At 37.9% G+C, this 17,515-nt stretch overlaps 1 protein-coding gene across 1 annotated transcript; it reads right to left on the bottom strand.

Moving 5' to 3' along the window:
* Positions 1–14,652: 14,652 nt before the first annotated feature.
* On the bottom strand, positions 14,653–16,206 carry LOC128126685 (uncharacterized). Its single transcript, XM_052764561.1, has 5 exons — positions 16,140–16,206; positions 15,573–15,850; positions 15,374–15,440; positions 14,810–14,920; positions 14,653–14,717 (listed from the first exon to the last, which is right to left on the bottom strand). Exons 1-5 carry the CDS (start codon positions 16,183–16,185, stop codon positions 14,653–14,655), a joined length of 567 nt encoding a protein of 188 aa, XP_052620521.1. The 5' UTR covers positions 16,186–16,206.
* Positions 16,207–17,515: the final 1,309 nt, after the last annotated feature.

Below are 17,515 nucleotides of genomic sequence, written 5' to 3' on the forward strand. Positions count from 1 at the left end.
GACTTTTCACCCGCATACGGATGGTCAGAGTGAGCGGACCATCCAGACCTTGGAGGATATGCTACGAGTGTGCGTTCTAGACTTCGGTGGTAGCTGGGATACCTACCTTCCCTTGCAAATGTTTTCCTATAATAATATATACCACGCCAGCATCGACTGTCCTCTCTTCGAGATGCTTTATGGGAGGAAGTGCATGAACCTGATATGTTGGGGTGTGGTGGGACAGAGGGTAATGGGGAGTACCGAAGTGGTACTCAAGATGACATAGAAGATCCAGCAGGTCTGGAATAGACTCCAGACGACCTAGAGTCGGAAAAAGAGCTACGCCGATAGAAATCAATCAGACCTAGAGTTTCAGGTAGGTATGGGATATGGTCCTCCTGAAGGTGTCACCTTGGAAAGGTGTCGTCCGGTTCAAGAAGCATGGCAAGCTGGGCCCCAAATACATTGGTTCGTTCAGGGTCTTGGCTCGGGTGGACCAGGTTGCGTATCGAATGGATCTACCAGCCGAGCTTAGTCAGATACACAACACTTTTCATGTCTCCCAGCTACAGAAGTGTTCAGTGGATGACTCTGCCGTTGTGCCTTTAGAGGATATTTAGGTGGATGACAGCCTGAACTACATCAAGAGACCAGTAGCCATCCTCGACAGGAAGACAAAGGATCTGAGGAACAAGAGGGTAGAGTTGGTGAAGGTGCAGTGGCAGCACCGCAAGGGCTCAGAATGGACATGGGAACCAGAGGACGAGATGAGGGATCCCTACCCAGAGCTATTTCCATCTGCAACAAACTTCGAGGATGAAGTCTAAGATAAGTGGGGGAGATTTGTAATGCCTAGTTTCTGGTACGTATTTAAAATCATAATTTATTCACTTTCATTGAGGAACTCGACGAGTTGGGAGCCCCAGACTCGTCGAGTAGGAATAATTTGGGATGCGGGTTAAGAAACCTACTCTACGAGTTGAGAGGCCTCAACTCGACGAGTAGGCTGGCAAAAATGAAACCCTAATTTTCAGGGTTTTGCACCCTATTTAAAGGCCTTAATGTTTCATTGTGGCCTCCCTCATCATCCCCCAGTCCATAGAAAACCCTAATCGTGCCTCTTTCCCCATTTTCAGTGTGTGTGAGCCTTAAGAAGTGTTCTTTGGTGCTTTTCTTGAAGGAGTGTGAAGTTGGTGGTGCAAGGTTGAAGGGAGAAGCTTTAGATCTGGGATTTTTAGTGTTGGTATAACCATTTGGAGGTATATAGTCGATAACTTGACTATTTATTTGCTAGATCTCTCATTTGAGAAGTTTATGGCCTTTAGTAGCTTGTTTTGGTGTAATTTATGGATTTGAGCATTTTATAAAGTTATGACCTCAAATCTAGACTTTTCATGGCCTATTGAGACTTACTGTTGCCAGCTTTATTTTATTGTATGGGCCTAGACACCTAATCCAACAGTCAACACCCCACTCTTTGGTCAAGATCTTGAGTACGCTAAGCATACATGTTGAGTATGTTGGCATACCCAACTAAGTCAACTCAGTTGACTTTTTGACTTTTAGCCTTGACAAGGTTTTAACCTAGTATAACGTAGGGGTATTTTGGGTATTTTGATTTATAGTTAAGTTTGGTCATTTTCCCATGAATAGGTGACTGGTAGAGCTGATATTTAGAGCAATGTCCTGTTTAACTATCTTTTCAGACTAAGATGTGACTTTTTCCTTATTGTACTTGTGGGTCGAAGGTGCTAATATCGGCCCACTGAGTTATGTATCCTAGTTAAGAGGATGTTGGTATGTTGTATTCAACTGTTAGAACTGATTCCTGGTATATAAGATGTTGTTATACGGTAGTGGTCTGTAGATCTTCCTGTGAGTTTTTTGATTGCCTATATGATTAAGTGTTTGTTGAATATTTGTTATCTTTTATATGTCGACATAGTGTGGTTGGGTTGAGACTGTACTACTTTGTGCGATCAGTTAATATACCCGGGGAAATCCAACCGGGAGGTTGTGGGCCAGGGCAATCCAACCGGGAGGTTGTGAGCCAGGACAATCCAACCAGGAGGTTATGGGTCAAGGTAGTCAAATCGGGAGGTTGTGGATCCAATATGAATAACGTAGGGTAACTATGACAACCCGATATTTCGAATCAATGTAACGACCTAAAAAGTCAAGAATTGTAATCTCTTTTGATATAATGAAATTATCGTCAAAAATAAAATGTTCAAAAGACTCTACTGGATTGCATAAATGATAGATATCGTGTCAAGGGTTTCAGAAATATAAAGAACAATAAAATCCGAGTTATAATGAAGAAGTTATGACAAACCTAAGATTTACAGCAAAACCTTCAATACTGTTAAACGTAAAACGCGAAGTTTCAATACAAACATTTGTAGCCTTAGGTATCTAAATGAAAATTGTAGATATCATTAAACCGTAAACGTACGTGAAAAGGGCGTCCATGTCTTACTGCGTATGAGGAAGTTATGATTTTTCCAAGTTCCGGGTATAGTAGTAGACAGCTAAAAACTCGAAATAAAGATCGAGAGACTTTTGGCCGAAACAACCTAAATGAGAATCGAAGAAATCAACAATAGTAGCGCAACGGTAAAAAGTCTGACGAAAACGCACGTCGGATGAAGAAGTTATGGATTTATGACGGAGTTTTCGTGTCCCGGCCTGTTAAAAATAATTAATTAAAAATAAAGTCAAAATTAGTCGATGAAGTATAAACGATAGTTGTAGAGCATATTCTCACCTACGCGTGCATATATAGAACGTCGAAAACGGAGCTTGTACGTGAAAATTATGGATTTTACAAGTTCGAGACACAAAATCCGAGGTTGTCAGGCTGGCCACGACGTGGCACAGATGGTCACGACGTGGGTCCATGACTGATGGGTTTTCAGGCTTGGCAGCAGACGTCTCGTCCATGGAAGGGGATAGGATCGACTCCACGACGCGGGCAACCCTTTTGCCACGATGTGGGACCAAAAAATTGGGCTATAAATAGAGCTCAAAGGGTTCCGGGTTTCATTGCTCAATTCTCTTCTTTCTCGTGCCGAAGCTCTGCATTTAAACCCTCGAAGCCATCCCGAAGCCCCAGTCTTCACATCAAAGTTCCGAAAGAAGCTTTTACACTCCCGAGATTCCTGAGATTCCCGAGAAATCAACTTTCTCAAGTCGAAGTTCTGCCCAGTTATCGTCTCACCTTCTTCAATCTATGAAGTGAGTTCATACCCCTATAACTACGTTTCCAAATGTTTTGTAAATGCTTTTATACACTTTTGGGGGGGGGGTGGAATACAAGTACACACACGGTTATCCTCGTGTGAAAAACATCAATCTTTTGCTATACTTTTGTTATATAATAAATCATATGTGATTTATAACTATCGTACGAAAACGTTCTCATACAACATATCACGATAACACTTGTCTTTTTGGAATGAAACATGTTGTTATATAAATATCAAACACTTTATTTATATTTTGATTATATAAATGTTCAATAATGTTATTACAAATGTTATACTTTACATACAAAGTCGACACTACACTAGGGTTTATCATACGAACGAATCAGACTTTTGGAAAAACTATAATAGGTATAGTTTACTAGATATTCATGAGATTTCACATACTATAAGTACTATATCAAGGAAATACTTTCATATACAAGAACGAATGGATTTTTCATACGTAAATCTATTTGATACTAAGTTTTGTGAGACATTCAACTTCATGTACTTTCAAGTATGCAGTTAAAGTCATGTATTATATACTATAATCTCTTGTTGGGAGAGCATGATACTTGTGTATAGATCTATACGGGATTGACAATACCGCACCTAAACTGTTAGCTATAGTTTGACCGACAGATCTGGGGTGACACACGTCATAACATTCCAACTCCTGAAGAGCGTTGTTACAGGCAGTCTGGGTCAATAGCATGGTTATAAAACTCACATGGAGTATTAAAATCACGTTGATTTACGGGGTTATCAAATGCCTTAGTGATTTTATACATACATAAATCTACTATTCTAGGCATGAAAAACACTATTGCATTATAGTTTTGGAACTTTTAAACTACCACACACTTATGGAAAAATATAGGATTTCTAGAAGCAAACATTCAAAAAAGTCGGGTCTTGGTAGAAGACTACTTTTATAATAGTAGGGAATATGGGATTTTCTAGGAGTTTTCAATCATCTACAAACAATTTCATTCAAATTTATACAAACATTGACATCAAATACTTATGAACTCAACAGCTAAAATGCTGATCTACTCTTTCAAATCTACTTATATTTCTCAGGGATTCAGTAATACATGTAAACTTCAGCTTTTGGAGAAGTGACGCTAAGGCTTCGGTTTAAAACTCATTTTGTCATCATATTGTAATTTGTTTTGAAACAAGTATCATTCAACAATGTAACTTTTAAATTATATATATGATGGTTGTTTTACTTTCTTTACTATGTATTCAACTGTTACGATACTACATGAAGTCATCCACCCTGAAACGATTCCGCCGTTTTCGTTTGGGGGTGTGACAGATTGGTATCAGACTATTGTTTATAGTGAATCGAGTGTATCAACCCATAAAAGATATACAAACTATAAACACATCGGGATTAAAAATACTCTGATCAAGAGTTTATACTTTTAAATACTAAAATATTCAACCAAGTATACATACTTGCATTTATACTAAAATCAGTGTCACTAGGGCAGAACAAAAGTTTTACGATTTTTGAACATCACAAGTAGACTCGGAGATGTATGGTCAGTTCTAGGAGTGACATAGCCTGATCAACTATATTGGACCGAGAAGTGATTAGCATAAATGGTTGTGATGTGGCAACAAGTCTAAAAACTTACCAATACTACTACAATGAAAACATTAGAACAAAACATAAACCAAAAATACTATAGGAGTATTTTGTGTTACCATAATTACTTACATGAGAACTAAAGGTCTTCATTAGTAGGTCAATAGTTGCTAAGTGGATACGCTAAGGTTATATGTCACTAGGATGGCATAGACTTAGAATCTGTGACCTTTGCTTTACTCCCTGCTCCTTGTGGATTTGGAGTTAGAGTCACTTATTCGAAGGTCTATCATGTTTTTATTACATATAACTGGTATGCGCTATACAAGTATTGATGTAACTGGTAAAGATCATCTTATAAGTATCCAATTAGTACATTGATTAATTATTTCTTTATCCCCATTTCTCACGAATATAACATGGTTGGATTCCATCCCCACGACAACTCGTACTTCCATAACCAAGGTAATGGAGGATGGTCTGAAGCAGAGCCAGAGGATGATCACCCAATCCCTTTGGATGATCACCAGGCTGAAGGCTTTTCTGATGGTTTGGACTCCGAGCCTGAGGTCAATAACCTACCTCTGGTGGCTCCTGTCCCAAATCCTAACCCTTGTACGGCTTTTCAAGGCCCAACGCCTTCATGGGTGGAAAGCATGGAAACATGGAGCCAAGAGCATAATCAACCCAAGCCATTCAATGGAGACTGAAGCTTTTATGACCTGAGCAAAGGAGGCTCAGTAGACAGAGTCTTGCCAATCCTGGTCCATAGAGTTGCCCGAAACGAAATTCAGGGCAGGACAGCTCTCCATCGAATCACGGAAGTTAACGCCAATGTGAGAATGCATACCATCCGCGCCACTCAACTGGAGGATGCTCATGAGAGATCTAGGGGAGACCACGAGGCCCTATAGCAAGAGCTAGCTGAAACTCGAGCTGAAGTCATAGAGCTCTGAGTACGCCAAAGCATGTACGAAAGGCACCTGCTTGATGTGGAGCATCAGCTGGTTGAACTAAGGGTTCACCCGAGGGATAACCGTCACCAGTAGGAGATATTCTACCTTTTTTTCCCTGGTATAAGGAATCGGCTTCCTATCTATGCTCCAAGTAGCACTTTTCTAAGTAACTATCCTTGTGCTGTAAGTACTTTTAGTTAGGCCTTTATGCTGTCAAAACTTTTCTACTTCAGATATGATGTAAGACCTACTCCAAGGTCATTTTTCCCAAACTCATTACATCCTAAATATCAATGATATTGACAGTCGGCAAATTTCTGATGGGTTTTGAACATTCTAACACCCTTAAGTGTACATGCAACCCTAGAAAAACCTTGGATCTATGTTTGTCTAAAATACATGCAAAATATGATTTCCAAGGTTCATAATCCTATCTAGCATACATGGGGAACTTTTATCCTAAAAGGATGGCTAGAATTATATACCTTGTAGTTGATTTTGATTCCTTGAAACCTTGTGAGCCTAGCACCCCAAGTGTGATGCCTCAAATGCTTCACACAACACCAAATTCCTTGGAATGACTTTTGAGAGAATGCACACACTTGTAAAATATGCCTAGCCCTCTTATGTTATTGTGTAGCCGATTTTGGTGGAGAAGGTGTTACTTATATAGTGTGACACATCTAGGGTTACACCATGTAAACCCTAATGTGTCATGACTCTTCATTTCCATGACCCATGGGTTTGTAACTCCCATGGGACATCCATGGAGCATCCTATGGGTTTAACCCAACTTGATAACCCATGGAGCCTTTTAGCCCACTATACAAGTTATGGATGATTTACATAATCAACCCACATATTTAATTAGTTATCTTTTGATCACTTAATTAATTCCAAATTAATTCTTGATCAATACTAATTAAATAATACTATTAATATATTAGAACTTATAATATATTAATAAACCACAAGTGTTATTTCTCTCATTTAGTCTATCCAAATGCATGATGCCATGCAACCCAAATGGACCATGCCGGGTCGGGTCAAGTACATACCAGAAATAGTTATGGACTTAGACACCTTATCCAACAGTCTCCCACTTGGATAAGTCTAATAACTATAACTTCAAGTATGAATTCAGGAACCGATCAGCAATCGTAGCTCTTTCAAGGTCTCTCGGAACTGAGAAGATGATGACACTCCATTTAAGATACGTGATCATATAATCCTCTCTTCTAGATATTAGCCGGACAAATACATGGAACAATGTCTTACTTATTGTCCAGCAGTTTGTTTCCCAATTTCTAATTTGTATGACAAAGAACTTAATTGAACACATCAACTTAGTTCTGACCGGGCCGTGTACATAGGTCAAAACAAAATCATCGAGGGGCCCAAATATCAGCTTCTAATCCAAGAAGGAACAGATAAACTTCGACTCATATGTTTTCTCTACTACTTATTGAATTATACACAAAAGCAAGTTTTATAACATCAAGTTACCAATGCGTTTTCGTACAATCAATGCATAACCAACTCATAGGCAACAAATCATATCTCTAGGTTTGAAGACTTATATGATATTACCGTCTCACGATCACTCGAGATAAATTCCATGAAGTGATACCAGTGAGCGTGGGTTGAGTCCAATGCTTCGAACTTATGAGCACTCATGAGTGTTGTAGCCATGTCCAACAACTTAGACCTCTGCAACCAATCATGACAGTCTTGATTCATACCTACTTCCAACATATGATCGACTATGGAGGTTCGAATAATATGATATACCAAACATAATTATTCTGGAAGTCAAAACATGCAAAAGAAATATAGTAAACGATTGACAAGAGATAGCAACACTTTACTAATAAATAAACACAACTTTTATTCATCATCAAATGTCAATTACACTTTACAAATTTCAAAATTATCTAACTACTAAAACTAATATCATCCTTCAGCCCTATGCTCCGAGCATGCTGGAGATGCTTAACCCGAGTCAGTCCCTTCGTGAGGGGATCTACTGGATTCTCATCCGATGACACCCTCTTCGCCACGAGGAGTCCTTCTTCTATTCGATGTCTGATGAAATGGTATTTTCTGTCAATGTGTATGGATCTCCCGTGATCCCTTGGTTCCTTGGCTAAGGCAACTGCACTTTCACTATCACAGAAAATTTCCATTGGCTCCTTTATAGCTGGTACAACTCCAAGGTCTCCAATAAAGTTCTTCAGCCATATCGCCTCCTTTTCTACCTCGCTTGCTGCTATATACTCTGATTCGCAAGTTGAATCAGCCATTATTTCTTGCTTGGAACTCTTCCAAGAAATTGCTCCTCCGTTTAAGGTAAAGACCCAGCCTGAATGAGAGTGGAAATTATCCCTATCAGTCTGAAAGCTCGCATCACTATACCCTACAACTCTCAAGTCATCACTCCCACCGAGGGTAAGGACCCAGTCCTTAGTCCTCCGTAGGTATTTGAGGATATTCTTTACCGCAGTCCAGTGTGCCTTGTCAGGGTTCCCCTGATACCTGCTAACCATGCTTAAAACAAAGGCTACATCAGGTCAAGTACACGTCATAGCATACATGATCGATCCTACAGCCGAAGCATAAGGTACTCGACTCATTTATGCTATCTCAGCCTCAATACTTGGGCTTTGTGTCTTACTCAATCTGGCGTTACTCTGGATGGGTAACTCTCCTTTCTTGGAGTCCTGCATGCTGAACCTCTTCAGCACCTTATCCAAGTAGGTACTCTGACTAAGTCCAATTAGTCTTTTACTCCGGTCTCTCAAGATCGTTATCCCTAGAATATAGGCAGCTTCTCCTAGGTCCTTCATAGAGAAACACTTCCCAAGCCAGGACTTAACTTCCTGCAAAGTTGGGATGTCATTTCCTATAAGTAGTATGTAATCCACATACAATACCAAAAGGCTAACTATACTCCCACTAGCCTTGACATATACACAAGATTCATCTTCACTCCTAGAAAAGCCAAACTCTTTGACTTTCTCATCTAAGCAAAGATTCCATCTGCGAGGTGCTTGCTTTAATCCATAAATGGATTTCTCAAGCTTACACACTCTATTATGGTACTCTGTATTGACAAAACCCTCTGGCTGACTCATGTAAACATCCTCAACCAACTTTCCATAAAGGAAAGCGGTTTTTACATCCATTTGCCATATTCCATAGTCATGAAATGCAGCTATGGCTAACATAACCCTAATAGACTTAATCTTGGCTACTGGAGAAAAGGTCTCATCATAATCAACTCCCGAAGTTTGAGAGAAACCCTTTGCAACCAGTCGTGCCTTATAAGTGTGTACATTACCATCCATTTCGGTCTTCATCTTGAAAATCCATTTGCACCCTACAGTCTTACGACCTGGTACATTCTGAACCAAGTTCCAAACTTGATTGTCATACATGGACTGTATCTCGCTGTCCATTGCCTCTTTCCACTTGGCTGACTCAGGGCCTGCCATGGCTTCCATGTAACTGTTAGGTTCATCCAAACTTACCAATGTCTCATCACTGATAAGTGTCTCACCTTCCGCAGTAATATGGAACCCATAGTAATGTTCAGGTGCATTCCTAACTCTCGTGGAACGCCTCAGAGGTATAGACTTGTCAATTGGCTCAACAGGAGTTTCCTCCTCAGGTTGAGTGCTAGGGTTTGAAGTTCCTTCACCACTTGACTCTTGAATTTCTTCAAGGTCAACTTGCCTCCCACTGTTTCCTTGGCTTATGAACTCTCTCTCTTCTCTCTCTCTCTCTCTCTCTCAAGACAGCCCTCGTAGCTACAAAGACCACATTTGCACTAGGTCTGTAGAAGAGGTAACCAAAGGATTTATGTGGGTAGCCGATGAAAATACACCTCTCACTTCGAGGTTTGAGCTTATCATGAGTCTCGCGTCTCACGAAAGCCTCGCAACCCCAAATATTGATGTGGTATAGTTTGGGTACTTTACCAGTCCACATCTCATGAGGAGTTTTGACAACTTTCTTTCTAGGGACTAGATTAAGGATATGTGCGGCAGTCTCTAAGGCATACCCCCAAAATGAGATTGGTAGCGAAGCTCAACTCATCATGGAACGGGCCATATCCAACAAGGTTCGATTATGCCTCTTAGCCACACCATTCAACTGCGGTGTCCTAGGAGGTGTCGATTGTGAGAAAATCCCACATTCCCATAGATAGTCAAGGAAATCTGAACTAAGATACTCACCACCTCGACCGGATCGAAGCATCTTAATGTTCCTGTCCAATTGATTCTCAACTTCCTGTTTAAATTATTTAAACCTTTCAAAAGTCTCTGACTTATGCTTGATTAGGTAGACATATCCATATCTACTGTAATCATCAATGAAAGTCAAATAATAATGATTAGCATCCCTTGTGGCATGTTTGAAAGGTCCACACACATCCGTGTGTACATGATCCAACAAACCTTCACCCCTCTCACAAGTACCAGTGAAGGGTGACTTTGTCATTTTTTTCAAGTAAGCATGATTCGCAACTATCATCTGACTTTAGGTCAAATGACTCCAAGATTCCATCCTTTTGGAGTTGGCCTATGTGTTTCTTGCTTATATGTCCAAGACGACAATGCCATAATGATGCTTTATCCAAGTTATTATCATTAACATAATCAATACAAAATACATTATTTCCTAAGTTATTAACCACAAATACAGTTTCATACACACCATCACAAGGTAATGCTTTAAAATAAAGAACATTATTAAAGAAAGCATTAATCGAACCAACTTCATTATCAAATGAAAAAGGTGAAACCTTGTTTATACAATGCATGAAAGGAAATAATATTTCTTTCCATTTCTAGCGAGTAACAACATTTATTCAAATCTAAATTAAACCCACTACTTAGCGATAAAGTATAAACTCCAATCTTGGTGACAGGTAAAGCTTTCTTATTCCCCATGATTAAGTTTATTCTTCCATGCTCCACATTCTCACTTCTTCTTAGTCCCTGCAAATCAGAACAGATATGAATACCGCAACCGGTATCAAGGACCCAAGAGTTAGAATATGGTGAGTTATTAGATAAGATAGTGTAAATACCTGCATGGTTGGGTTTAACTTTCCCATCCTTCACATCTTGCTGGTTCTTTGGGCAGTTCTGCTTCCAATGCGACTTTTCATGGAAATAGAAGCATTTAACCTCTTTTGGGTCAGAAGAAGGAGTGATGAAACCTTTCTTGGTTCCACTTGAAGAAGAGCCATCAAGGGTCCTAGCCTTGGTACCCTTCGAAGAGCTCTTCCTATTCTTCCTTCTACCTTTCTCGATTGCCAAGACAGGGACAGAGTTTGGAGTAGGAGTAAGAGTGTTAACAACTGACTTACCTTTAAGACCTATTTCTGCGGTCTTGAGGAGTCCCTGAAGTTTGCTGAGTGTGACTTCTTCCTTATTCATGTGGTATGTCATGCAAAATTGATCATAGCACGATGGTAAGGAGTACAAAATGATATCTATTGCAAGTTCCTCAGGGAAGTTCACATTAAGCTTCAACAAACGATCCACATACCTTTGCATTTTCTGCATGTGGCTCGTGACAGAGTCTCCGTCCTTCATCCTGGTTGCTATCATGGAGTAGATGATTTCATACCTCTCTTGTCATGCACTTTGATGGTATTTTTCCATCAAATCTTGGTGCATTTCAAAAGGGTAGAAGTCCTCATAGGACTTTTGGAGTTCTATTGTCATGGTGGCCAACATGATGCATGCCACTTTGGTAGCATCCCTTTCATGTGCTCGGAAGTTAGCGATCTCCTGGGGAGTTGCAGTGGTCTCATCAATATCCTTCAGCTCCTTATCGAGGATATATTCTTTGTCCTCGTAGCGGGTAATCATCCTGATGTTTCTGATCCATTCATTGAAGTTGGATCCATCAAAAGTGACTTTCCCACACAAGTTCATATGGGTAAAGGAGCCATTAGGATTAGAGCAAGAAGCAGCATTGTTTGAAGACATTTGAAAGAAGAGGACAAGATTAGTTTAGATATTAAGAGAGTCCTTAATAAAACACAAAAAATGTAATATTAAGGCTAGGATCCAATCACAAGATATTATAACTTAGAAGAGGTATGTCGTAATCCAAGCTATAACACATCTGAAAGGTAGGTGAATGACGATTCACCAATTTCCACCATGAAAAACGAAATATAAATATTAGGTTTTTAATTGGTTCTTAGAAATTCCTAGATTCTTTTGAGATTCAATGAACTTTTCAAAGATATGTTTCAATCTCGAGTGTGCCCTCCAAGTTTTGTAACTGGGATACCGAGGATCACAAAACGAGGTGTGAAGTAACCATGCAAATCACTTGGTACCCTTAAAATTCATCACTCAATCGATGTGCCGGTTAACCACACACGCTCTGCCGATACTATGATAAACCTTAAGTCACCCTTTACCTCCCTTGTTAAGTCCAAGTTAGTGTGCCGGTTAACCACACACGCTCCACCAACGACTTAAACAAAGTGTAAAGTGTAATTTCATGGATTAGCACCTTATTCACATTTTTCCTAAAGTAACTAAGATTGGGAATTTAATAAAACATTTAGTTACTTTATAATATTCATTATACTTTTAATGAAAGTTTATAAGTCCTTGTCCTACCCATTCGGCTAACGACCCTCCACCGATCAAGGAAGCGGTGGGTGAGAGTGGACACCCATTAAGTTGCCATTTTATAGGCAACAACCTTATACCCCCCTTATAGACCGACTTCGTGAATGAGGCATACTAGCGGTAAGACGACTTGATCTTATATATATATATATATATATATATATATATATATATATATATATATATATATATATATATATGTATGTATATTATTAACTTATAATATTATAAAGTATAAGGGTTTATTTTTAACTTGTAAAAATCTAAGGGTTGGAACTAAAGTTTATTAAGTGACTTTACATGTTCCAAAACTTGAGGGCAAGTTTTGGAACTTTACAAAACCTTTCACATTCATAACTTATTAGTCATTAAAATGAAGACTCTTTATTTTATAACTTATGTGTTCTTTTAATGGCTTTTAACACAAAGAGACTTTTGGTTATCCACTACTAGAAAGACAGCCTTTTACGACGCTCATTGCACGTCGTAAAAGGCTCAGACGACGCGCAAATGCGCGTCAAGGAAGGCCCTGCCATAAAGAAAGACGATGCTAATTTACGACGCGCAGTTATGACACGCGTTTACGACACGCAATGCGTATCAAGGAAGGCCATGTCATAAAGGAAGACGACACGCATTCGCGTGTCGTAACCTTACGACGCGCGTGTTAATGACACGCAATGCGTATCAAGAAAGCCCCTGTCTAGAAAGGGCATGTCATAAATGAAGATGACACACATTTTTGCGTATCATAATTTTAAATGTTTAAAAAAATATATTTTTTATAGATTTACTAATTTTCAAATTAAATTTGCATTTAATGCCTCATAATAGAAAATAAATTATCATATACAAAAAATATAATTCATTTCATAAAATTTAATGTCATACAAAATATCATATACAAAAAATAGAATCCATTGCATAATATTTTATTACAAATTTGATATTTTTTGTTTCCGTACTTTGACAATTTGTGTTGCTGCTGATTCCGGAGCCAATCCGGGACTGCATTCCAGAGCTAATTTAGTGGAAAGAGCATTCCAGACTCCATCACTTGAAATTACAAGCCACCCACCAGCAGAAGATAGCTGAAGATCATGAATAAATAAAAGTTGTTAATAAAGTTGTCTAGACATGAATTTGATGATAATTCATGTTAAAGTTACGCCAGTTTATAAAATAGTTAAAAATGATAGAATAAGTAATAGAAGCTTACCTGAAAAGGCATTGAACAAGTAGATAAATCCCAAACCTTGAAGGGTTTATGCACCATTCTTTCTCGAGTTCCAATCTCCCAAATGCTTATTTCACCAACATTTGTTCCAGCTGAAAGCCATGAACAATCTCATTACCTCTTTTTTTAAAGGAAGGAGGATACAAAAGATTAAATCAATTTGAGAAATTGTTAGGAATTGAAGCAAATAGATTGAGGACCAACCTAAGGGAATAGTTTGGTGTCGAGGATGGAAGTCCATTGACATGACATTTGAACCCTGGTTAAGTAACTGAACCACAGTTTTTGGAAGATCATCTAGTGACTATGAATTGGGAGGATGAGTTGAACCAGAAAACGACACCTATTCAACATATTAGATGATATCAGTTTTGAAGGAAATATAACAAAGATTAAACCAAAAAGGGAATCTTTTTTTCTTCATTTTTGGTCCCTATTTCGAGGTCTTTTTTCGGTAACTCGGTTTTGTAAAATGACCATTTTGCCCCTACTTTTATAACTAGAGTAAACTGCAAATTTGGCCCCTTTGGTATCTAATTTTCATATAATTATTTACAATACTTGTTGATTTTATAAGGAACATACCAGAAGGAAAGTACGATGCTGTAATCATTGATTCTTCTGATCCTGTGGGTCCCGCTCAAGAGCTTGTGGAAAGGCCTTTCATTGAGATGTTAACAAAACCTTTAAGGCCTGGTGGTGTTCTTTATAACATGGCAGAAACAAAAAAGAAAGAAAGATATTTTTTTAATGCAAGTTATTTGGTTATGCAGTGGTGTAATTGGATTCATGTGGTTGTTGTAGGGATTCTTGAAATACAGCCATCAAGGGGTGTATACCTATATAAAAATGAAGATGATGATTACCATGATGACGATGATGGTAGAAAAATGATGTCATCTACCATGAAGTTTTTGCATGTGCATCCTCATCACATATAGGTGGATTTTTTACTTTACGTGATTCATAACAGGAAGAAGCTTTTTGCCACTACTTTCCAGCAAATAGATTCAGTCAGAACAATCATGGCTGCAGGAATTTTAAAAGAAAAAATTTAGGATAACAATTTATTAATGAAACTACATGAAAAAAAACAAGTTTAGCGCAATTTGTATACACACATTCCCAAACTTTTTTATCTCTTTCATCATCACGATAGACTGGTGTAGCAGACCAGATAAAAACACCCCCAGGCCTTAGAATCCTGTTTAACTTCAACAATGGTTTTCCACCTGTAAATTTATTAGCAATCAACATTTAATTTTAATGGTGCAAAACTTATTATTTAAAAAAAAAAAGAATGAAAGAAGTAATCAACTGCAATGGCCTCGAAGTTTGTGATGGTGGTAACTAGGTTTCAGGCGCGGAACAGGAGTCGTCGACCACATAGATTACAAGAAACAGGAGCGGACGCGACAACTATGGTTTTGGCTAAGGTTTCATGAACAGAGGCTCTGATACAAATCAAAAAAATACTAGGAAACCCTATACTTTAAATATATCTAACAGCATGTATTATTACTATCTACTTATCCAGTAATGACCTCAATTTATATACAATCTTTGGCAATATACTTTACTTTACCCATATAACAAGCAATGTATTATCATTTTCTTCACACATAATAAATAGCAATGTACTTATAATTATTATCCAAAATGGCAATGTAGTTACAATTATTTACCAATAATAGCAATATCAAACAAATAAAGTACAAAGCCTATATCAGTAGCAAAATATGTAAGTGCATGCTATTATAGTAGATAAAACAAAAGGTACATTTTGCTTTTGATTATAGAAATGTAAGTACATTTTGGAAACATTATTGTAACAATGACACAAGATAGTGAAAAAAGTGAGTGTAGGAAATATAAAATCACTACACGGCATCGGTGTTGTCCGGAAGCATCTATCCATAAAACACGAACAAGAACAATCTCTTGTTGTGTAGAGTTAAGCTCCTGATTATTGGACTTTTTTAAGGTGTCAGAAACATGTCTAAGAACCCTAGATGTGGCATCACTATCAATCTTGTAGAATTTTTTTGAATTTTCAGAAAAGATATCAGTAACAGCTTCAAGAGCTTCAGGAATCGAGAGATCACCCTCATTGCATGCATCGCGTAGAATAGAGAAAACAACTTCTCGTGCCCTCTTTGCACCTGTCATGCCAACATCTCTTTTAAATTCCTCTTGTTATATTCGCAAAATCCGGCGGAATTGGAATTCAAGATTCCATTCCATGGCGTTTCTAGTTGCCAGATGGACATAATTCAATTGTGTCATCAAAATCCTTCAAAGTACATGTTTGATGGATATCACTATTCCTATGGGAGGGTGCGAGATATTCAGTTCTGTTTTTTTATTTATATTAGAAGACCAAAATACCCTCGTTATATTTGTACTGAAATAAATAAATAAATAATCGATTATAGTTCAGGTTTCACAAACCTAAGTAAAACGTTTCAGGAAATGCACATCCATCGGTGCTGAACATCAGTTGTATATACCATTTTGGTCCAACATAAAAAAAATGAGTTTAATCAAATGACACGTATTCAAAAAGATAGACTTAAAACAAACACAAGAAATAGAAAAAGAAATGGAAACGGAAATAAATATTTTAAATGTAAGAAAAATCTCATTATCACCTTTTTTATTGGCGCTAACTCTAAAAGTTCTTTCACTGTTGATATCATGCCATGGACACTAAGCTTTGGAATTGCCAAACCAAAATCAAGGTAAACCTGAAATCGATTATGCCACTTCTTCTATAACCTCATATATTGATCTCAGAATTAGGATCTCACTTATTTATCCTTTCATTTTAAAATTTTGACCTAATGATATATGGATGCCAAATGTGATGCTTCTCTTGAAAAAGGGTAGGATGCATGTAACAACACTATTCGAGAGTCCAAGAATCTAGGGTCTTTTAGAAGATTCTGAAGATGAAGGGGATTAGCCAGCCTCAAATCCAAATCTTTGTCCCCAAAGCTACCAAAAAAAATCAATACATTTTATTCAATCCTAAAATATATGCACATTTGTATCTTGTAATCGTAAACATCAACCAAAAGTAAATGATTACCTTTTGCACTGGACAACAATAGACATCTCGAAATAAAATGAATCCAAAAAAGAAAGAAAAATATTTTCTTTGGTTTAGCTCCAAAAAGGGATCTTTTTATTACATTTTTGGTCCCTATTTCAACGTCTTATTTCAGTTTTGCGCCTCTCTCTCATCCCGTGAGTTGAAGTCCGTTAGACCCATGTAAAATGGCCATTTCACCCTTGCATTTATATTTGTTAATAACATTTTATAAAAAAACATATAAGAGTAAGCACAAAGTAATCATTTTCCAAGGTTTAAAGGACTTCAACTCATAGTGCGAGTAAGGAGGAACAAAACCGAAATGAAACCTCAAAATAAGGACAAAACATGAATCTGTAGGAGTCAAACATACCAATTTCCCTGAAATGACACAAAGTGATTCAATGCTTACTGCCCTGCTTTCCCTGCAAAGTTAAACTCATCAAGTAGGTTTGGTTTGGCTATATCTATTTTTTCATGAATCTGTAGGAGTCAAACATAATCATGGAATTTGCAGCATCTGGATTTGCAAGTAGTTGTTTTGCAATAATGTATCCTGCAATTGACCATGTTTGAAAAAGGCGTGCTTGTTTCCCGATAAATCTTCCTCTTTTGGTGTCATAATATTTGGGCCATTTGTCTCTTTCTATTCTTCTTTCAGCAACTTTTACTGCATTTTCAACAATTTCAGGCCTATTCATCTTTATGCTTGCCACAGTCAGCTGAATAATAA

This window comes from Lactuca sativa, chromosome 6, assembly GCF_002870075.4.
Source record: "Lactuca sativa cultivar Salinas chromosome 6, Lsat_Salinas_v11, whole genome shotgun sequence".
NCBI classification, from domain to species: Eukaryota; Viridiplantae; Streptophyta; class Magnoliopsida; order Asterales; family Asteraceae; genus Lactuca; species Lactuca sativa.

Bases quoted from the DNA above. Each gene is read 5' to 3' on its own strand.
- LOC128126685 (XM_052764561.1), bottom strand. From the start codon at position 16,185: ATGTTCAGCACCGATGGATGTGCATTTCCTGAAACGTTTTACTTAG. The intron at 15,851-16,139 runs GTTTGTGAAACC...TTGGCATGACAG, and splicing joins TCCTGAAACGTTTTACTTAG to GTGCAAAGAGGGCACGAGAA. The intron at 14,921-15,373 runs GTAAATAATTGT...ATAAATTTACAG, and splicing joins GTTTGATATTGCTATTATTG to GTGGAAAACCATTGTTGAAG.